The sequence below is a fragment of the Asterias rubens genome, chromosome 6 (assembly GCF_902459465.1).
Source record: "Asterias rubens chromosome 6, eAstRub1.3, whole genome shotgun sequence".
Taxonomy (NCBI): Eukaryota; Metazoa; Echinodermata; class Asteroidea; order Forcipulatida; family Asteriidae; genus Asterias; species Asterias rubens.
In genome coordinates this window covers 18,190,614-18,198,567 of record NC_047067.1, presented here as the reverse complement: position 1 = coordinate 18,198,567, position 7,954 = coordinate 18,190,614, and the positions used below count along the sequence as shown (strand labels likewise).

General features: G+C 37.6%; 1 protein-coding gene across 1 annotated transcript; it reads right to left on the bottom strand.

The window, feature by feature from the left end:
* Nucleotides 1–3,100: 3,100 nt before the first annotated feature.
* On the bottom strand, nt 3,101–7,815 carry LOC117291816 (sodium bicarbonate cotransporter 3-like). The gene is made up of 4 exons (XM_033773736.1): nt 7,652–7,815; nt 6,850–6,999; nt 5,694–5,914; nt 3,101–4,261 (listed from the first exon to the last, which is right to left on the bottom strand). Exons 1-4 carry the CDS (start codon nt 7,796–7,798, stop codon nt 4,072–4,074), a joined length of 708 nt encoding a protein of 235 aa, XP_033629627.1. The 5' UTR covers nt 7,799–7,815; the 3' UTR covers nt 3,101–4,071.
* Between the last annotated feature and the right edge of the window lie 139 nt (nt 7,816–7,954).

Genomic DNA, 7,954 nt, shown 5'->3' with positions numbered 1-7,954 from the left:
ATTTGTTACGTTCTTTAAAAACTTGTTTACAGTCTTTGTTTACAATCGTGTTTACAGTCTTGTTTACAGTCTTCTTTACAATATTGTTTACAGTCTATAAAACACAACAACACTGAGATTACTATTTGGTGAACAGCAAAGTACTGTAGAAAAAACACATCGGGCAGTTTTGCACATAGCCTTAGGTTATCAAACCCGCACTCACACATACACATTTGTCGACCGAGTAACTCAAGGAATTCTTTGCTACTAAAACAGGAATCAAACAACCTCGGTCCAATTTCATGGCTCTGCTTACCTCCAAATTCCGCGCTTACAATCGTGATTCCCCGCTTACGTGCAAGCGCCGAATTTCTGCGCTAGCCTTGTAAGCGTAGAATGCCTAGTAACGTGAAGTACGCACGCGTAGAAGCCAAAATTCGCCGCTCACCCGTGAAATACGCTTGCCGTAAGCACAGAATTCCCTGCTTCCGTAAGCGCCGATTTCGTGCTTACGGTAAGCAGAGCCATGAAATTGAGCCCTCTAGCTGCCGGGCTAGCACGGCGGTCTGGTGGTAAGACATCTGCTCTAGCAATACAAAGGTCGTGGGTTTGAATCCCACCCGAGTGATTTGCCTGTTTATTACACAGACCTCGGGAAAGTACTGAAAATTATTTTACGGTGTAAGGGTGAAAATAAAATAAGATTCTTTATCCCCGATGCATAACTAACATCTACCAACAAAGGATTCTTTCTTGTTATTGTTTTGTTATCAAGTAATGACCACAAGTGAAACTTCCGAGGTAAATTTGTAAATAATTTGCGGTTGAACAAAGAAACATTGACTTGAAAACGATTTGAACCTGCGATCCCCAGCAAGTTAATCCGGAGGACACAGGTTCAAGTTCCGGCTCGAAAAAAATAAAGAGCTGAGATAACTTTCAGAACTCTTTTGTTAAAGTTGTCTGTTTCTCACTCACAGGTTTGTCATACTAAGTTGCATATTAACATGAATAAAATATCACCATTTTACCTACAGGAATTATCACACAACAGGGTTTCAAAAAATATCTTACTAAGACAAACAAAATAAGACAAAAACAGGGGAAAAAACAAAACCTTAACAACAATTCATTTTTTGTTGCTTTTTTTTTATAGTTCATCAAACAGATACCACAATTAATGTTACAGTTGTCATTACAGTTATCGCCAAAATGGTGTGGTTAAAGCTATTCAAATTTTTGAAGGAAAAAATTGAATTAATAATATCAAATAATAATATCGAAGTCTTATATAGCGGACGTATCTACCAAACAAGGTACTCAAGGCGCTTTGTATATACAAACTTTCAGAAAGGTAGGTTATTGCAGTGATGAATTCTGAGACCCAATTATTTAGCACCTTATAAGGGTTTACAAGGTGCTACGGCGCATTAAGCAGCCACAACCAGGAACACCGGGGCGAACCCCGTCTCTTTTCGATAAGTGCACTGGGTTCTTTTACATGCATTACACAACACATGGGACCAAATAATAATGATAATACAAAAAGTTAAAGTGATAGAACCTTAATAAGACAAGAATACTTGTGTTTTAAGTTACTGTACCATTTAAAATATCACACACTTAGAAGCCAAGCAATGTACACTAAATGAAATTTACTCCGAAGTTCAACATTTTCTTGATTTTGCTAAGCTGGTTTAATTTTTCAGAACATAATTTCTGTGCTTAGGATGAGATTTCTTTCTCCTTAGACAGATTCAAAAGACAAATTGGAAATAACTTTTACTTCAATGGACGACTCAAGCATTACTTTCCGTTGAAGCATTTTCTCTTAATAATTATTGTTACCAAATAATTATTTTCCACCCCTCACTTTTGAATACCATAACAAGTAATATTGAAACAAAAAAGTACTGAGTGAAATTTTTGACACAATGGGAAATAATATAACAATTATCAGTGAGACAGTATGTTTTTGCCCATACATAAATTAATAAATTTCAGGGAACAACGATAGTATATTTATACCTCCCCCCTTTTAATATCTGCCCCAAAATATGGTCTTCAGAACATAAACTAGCATTTATATGCACCTTAATAAATCAGATAAATCAGGGAAAACATCAAAACAAAAAGTACTAAAACTTATCTTTCAAAATCAAATTAAATAACTAAAATACGTTTTCAAAAGGAAGAAACAGTTTCAAATTCATCCATTAAAAAGCAAATAAAGGAAATCAACAAAGGAAACATTTTTACATGTGGACATAATTTTGAAAACAAAAAGATAGTTTCATGAAAATGTTAAAAATATTAAAATCTATATCACATTGATGGACAGAAACTTAAACATTTACAATATTTTGCTTCCTTTACATCTTTACATCTGTAATATCCAAGTACTGCATGTTTTTGGGTATTTTTATCTGAATGTCTTTTCGTACTTATAACAGAACTTGTCGATCAACAGCCTTTCACAGTCGGCCATCTTTGCCATACCTCTATCACTTGATCAGTGCGTCTGCCAGTGTTGAAGAATGGCGCGCTTCTCTGGCCAAAGTCCCCGTTTCAGACACGACCTAAAATTCTTTCCAAAGAGGCTGAAAACATTATTAGTGAGTGGCTGGAGACATTAAACCCAGCAAAGCTCTTCTCAATCAGACCAGAAAATCAACCAAGTTGAATTGGCTTTTTTTTCTGTTTTAAGTACAAACTGGACTAAACATTGAAAAAGTCTACCAGAGACAGATTTCATGAAGCTGCTAAGCAAACCAACATCAAAAAGTCTTGCTACAGCACACACAAGGTAACCAACCAAAATGCCATGTAATGTACAAAGGTTTTAACAGGTTTCCTGCTGAATTCACTTGGCGACACTTTTGGCCCAACAGCTCCATGAAATTTCGACCCCAAAACTTACACATTGCCAGACAGCATTTCTAACTTTTCAACTTTATAACTTAGTAAATTTTATTTTTGGTTTATTTTAGTGTATTTCATTGCTTATAAACACTCGACTAAAACAGACTCCACCCACAGCGATTCTACTACACATGCCAGGAAATCTCGTCCAAGAAATTGTTTTGTTTTTAAATCACACAATCAACATCACTTTTGATTTACAGGGGGGGGGGGGGACTTCCCATCTTGCACTCTTGGGCTCCACAAACCCCTAAAACAGAGCATGCCTTTTAGTCTATCACAGATGAAATGCTTAATATATTCAAAGGAGGGAAAAATCTTTTTTACACAAGTGGATGGTACATTGCATTTTCTTTATTTATATTAATCTATAAATACAAAGTTTCTGTACACTATCAAGGGATGGTACAACATTGCTTTTTTTTTTTTTTAAGAATTACCCCGATTCAACTGGTTGTTCACTAGTGATAGTGTAGTTGATTTTTTAAGCAGACTGGTGATTCACGATCACCACTGACGGTGATCCAATTTACATAGATGGTGATTTCCGTCTGATTTAACCGGTGATTTAGGATCACCACTCACTGATGATTTTGAGTGAAGCCAATATGGTGATTTCCCCATAGCTCAACTGGTGATTCACTATTACCATAGATGATCTGAGTGACAGTGAAGATGATTTTTGAAGTAGACTGGTGATTCACGATCACCACTGATGGTGATTCCCCTATGATTTAACCAGTGATTTAATATCACTACTGATGATCTTAAGTGACGCCAATGGTGGTTTCCCTATGACTCAACTGGTAATTCACTATTACCACGGATGATCTGAGTGACAGTGAAGATGATTTCTGAAGTAGACTGGTGATTCACGATATCCACTGATGGTGATTTGTGACACCTGCTGGTGACTTCAACGGGTTCCACTAGTGATTCACACTCACCATCTGACTAAACTGGTGATTCTCTATCACCACTGATGGTGATCCAAATGACACTTGGTGATTTCTCCGGGTTCCACTAATTCGTGATTCACACTCACCACTGATGGTGATCTGTGTGCGCTGATAATGATTTCTGTAAAGGTGATCAGAGTGACTAGACTGGTGATTCCCTTTCACCGCTGATGGTGATCCAAATGACACTGTGGTGATTTCCCTGTGATTATACCGGTGTTTCACCCTCACCACCGATGGTGAACTTGGGAACATTGATGCTGATTTCCCCGGATATACTCCCGCTGGGTTGCCTATATGGAATCGAAGCGGCTTCTTCGTCATCTATGGTGGGTAGTTTGTCCATATCGGGGCTGAATTTCTCCTGTTTAAGTGGCATGTCATGCATCCTCTGCTTGCTGTGGAAGACAAATAGAAAAAAAATGGGTTTGGGTTACTAAATAATACAACTCATTTTTATTAAATACAATTAGCTGTTGCAAACTGCTTACCAACCAAATGGACTTGTGGTATAAATGCGAAAAATAGTTATTGATGTTAAAGATGTTTTAACCCAAGCAGAGTCTTTCTCAACGGCTATTTACATGTAGGTGACAAACTCAGGAGAGTTTAAGACGTGGTGGGATGTTGGGAGATTGACAGATTTTCTGTGAGTCTATCTCACAATCCAGAAGATTTGGCAGCTGTATTTACGAAAAACACAAAACCTTTTCGTCGAATCTGGGCCCAATTTCATAGAGCTGCTAAACACACAAATTTGCCTAGCATGCCTTGATAAAGACAGGATTACCAACCAAATTTTCACTTGATTTTCAGGATTTATAAGCAAACAACAGCTGAAAACAAGTAACAAGCAAATGTTTTATACTATCAACCTCTCCCCATTACTTGTTACCAAGTAAGGTTTTATGCTAGTAATATTATGAGTAATTACCAATAGTGTCCAGTGCCTTTAACACAATTCGCTGAGCTATTTTGTCCGTCACAAACAAAACAAAATATTAAAAAGGGGCACTGAAAATGTAAAGGACACGAGTGCCATGACTAGCACCCAAACTCACACTCTGACAGCACCAGAGCTTCTGCAAACAGGTGCCCTGCTATTCTTATACTACATGTATTTGAAAATAGACCTTCACCAGGCATGATATTTTGTCAGTGAAAACAAGTAGGAACATTTTATTAAGTACAAGAGCTGACCTACATGCACACATGGTGTAGGCTTTAGACTTTTCAGTCTTTATCATCACAAATTTTCACATTTTTCCTAGGGCCAACAAATTTAAATCAGACTTGAAGGGAAGGTACACATTTGGTAATTACTCAAAACAAATATTAACTTAAAAACTGACTTGGTAACGAGCATTGAAGAGCTGTTGATAGTATAAAACATGAAGAAACGTAGTTTTTGAGAAAGAGGTAATTTCTCACTTGAATAATAAAAGACTTCTAGCTAGACGTCTTTTATTACTATCTGAAAGCACACATATTCGTCAAACAATTTTGGGTGTTTTTTCTTTCATCATTTTCTGGCAACTTTGATGACCAAATTTTCACAAGCTTGTTATTTTATGCTTTTGATAGGATACATGTACACCAAGTGAGAACACTGGTCTTTGACAATTACCAAACGTGTACAGTGCCTTAAGTAGAAAAAAAAGAAACTGCTCACAATTGAAATTGAAATTTTTACTTCTTGCTCTTTATTTTGTGTATTTAATTACTTTTATGTTTCAGCGCTTAGAAACCTTTTATAAGCACTACATAAATGCATGTTTTAAAACTATTATTATTAAACCAAATGAAAATAACAAAATAAAAAACACTTACGCGTCTGATTCATCTCTTCCGGTTCGTCTCTTTGGTGTGGATTGGCACAATTTTGAGTCGTTGGCGTTCGCCGCGAGGGTCTTCCAGATGCCCGTCTTGGACATCTCCTCCGAGATATTGATTGTTCTTGAGTCGGGATTGAAGTCCAGCTTGTCTACGGGTATCGTCAGTACGTTTCCTCCTGCCAGTGGGAGTTGGACGCGACCTCCTACTATGGTGTCCTAGAGGAGACATCAAGAATAATGATCAGGGCCTAATTTCATAGAGCTGCTTAAGCACAAAATTTGCATAAGCTAAACAAAATCATTGCTTAGTAAAATTAGATTTCGGGTGAAGACTCCACTCAATTATTAAGCTAAGTAAACAACAGCCAAATACTAGTCACAAGCAATGAATGTGGCATGGATTTTGGGCCAGTAACATGTGTAAAATAAGCAAGCTATTTTGATGCTTAAGCAAATTCTGTGCTTAAGCAAACTCTGTGCTTAAGCAGCACCATGAAATTGGTCCCAGGGCTTGAAGGTAAAGACTTTTATGGCAAGAGTCCAGTAACTTTTCCATTAACCATGACAGTTAAAGTTCATTCTAGGCTACCAGCTTAAAGGCACTGAACACTATTGGTAAGTACTCAAAATAATTATTAGCATAAAAACTTGCTTGGAAACGAGCAATGGAGAGCTATTCATAGTACAAAACATTGTGAGAAACATCTCCCTCTAAAGTAACAATTTTTTTTTGAGAGAAAGGTAATTTCTCACTTAAAAATTCCTTTTCAGAGGTAGCGCACATATATGTAGTCTTTCGTGATCAAGCAATTTATTACTCTTTGTAATGCAATATTTCACCAACAGAGGGCGTATGCTTATCATTTTAACAATATTTGAAGAGATTGTATTAATGCATTTTTACTTTATTTTTATCATCATTGGAAAGATTGGATCATTCTCTTTCAAATGATGGTATACTTAGGTATGGAGGGTGAACATCAACAAACTGTAGATTTCAACAAATGGCCTTTGTGCTCAAGCTAGAGCGCTTTTTGTGTGTCCATAAATGTCACCTTTGAGGCCCAAGCAGGGTATTGTACACAGTTGACTTTGTTAGTAGGGCTGAAAGAGTTAATGTAGAGAAGAAATTTGAGCGCCCTCTTGCTTACCCCAGCTACGATTGCTTCTTCCTCTGCCATTTTCTTCTGGTCTTGTTTTGCTCGTTTGACGATCTCAGGCATCACATCGTCCAACATCTCCAGCTCTCGCTGAGTGAACAGCTTGTCCATCAACTTGCGTACGACTGCAACAGCTAATACCTGAAGATTAAGAACCAGAAGGGAAGTTCTGTAAAAAGCTGCACCCTTGAAAACATCAGCCTTCAACGACCCCTATAAGTTTGGTGAAAGATTACCGTGGTCCAGTGGTTTTACTGGAGGACAAGGTTGTGGGTGCGAATCCCCAAAGCTAACTGTTGATTTCACAAAGACATAGACAAAGTATTGCTGTCTAGTTACTGAATCACAATTTATGTGCAATTTATAATCATACATGTAGATGTCAAACCAATGTTTGTATCAGAGAGATTGGATGTGGCCAGCTTGGCCTTTATATCCCCTTGTGGGAGCTTTGCCGAGATCCCTTGACATGAAGTGCCCTTTGGAAAAATGAAAATGGCTTGGCCCTATCAAAGATAAAACTTCAGACCTTGGAAGATCATCTAAACAATGGTCATCTGACCTACAACCTACGACCTTTGACCTACCATGATAGAGAGGGAATACAAGTGCTGCATCAGTGGTTCTGGCCTTGGTGCCCCTTCAACAGTTTCCCATAGACTTTAAGATTTTCTAATAGAAGTAGCCTGTGCAAAACGAAAATGGCCTTGCCCTCTCAAAGATGAAACTTCAGACCTTGGAAGATCATCTAAACAAAGGTCGTATCACGGACAACCTATGACCCTCGACCTACCATAATAGGGAATACAAGTGCTGCATCAGTGGACTTGATGACCCAGAGTATGACGAGGCAGGACAGCTGGATGAAAGTGAATATGTGGACCCTCCTCAAGCCGACCTGGCGCAGGTAGATGTAGTCCGGTTGATGCTTAGGAGGCATGAAGAATAGAAGCAGCCGATCCACAAACTTATATAATATATATAATGAATAATGATAATGATATGATAATGATAATGATAATGATAATGATAATGATAATGATAATGATAATGATAATGATAATGATAATGATAATGATAAGGATAATGATAATGT

Bases quoted from the DNA above. Each gene is read 5' to 3' on its own strand.
- LOC117291816 (XM_033773736.1), bottom strand. From the start codon at position 7,798: ATGCCTCCTAAGCATCAACCGGACTACATCTACCTGCGCCAGGTCGGC. The intron at 5,915-6,849 runs GTAAGCAAGAGG...TGTCTCCTCTAG, and splicing joins AAGAAGCAATCGTAGCTGGG to GACACCATAGTAGGAGGTCG. The intron at 4,262-5,693 runs GTAAGTGTTTTT...TGTCTTCCACAG, and splicing joins GGAAGAGATGAATCAGACGC to CAAGCAGAGGATGCATGACA.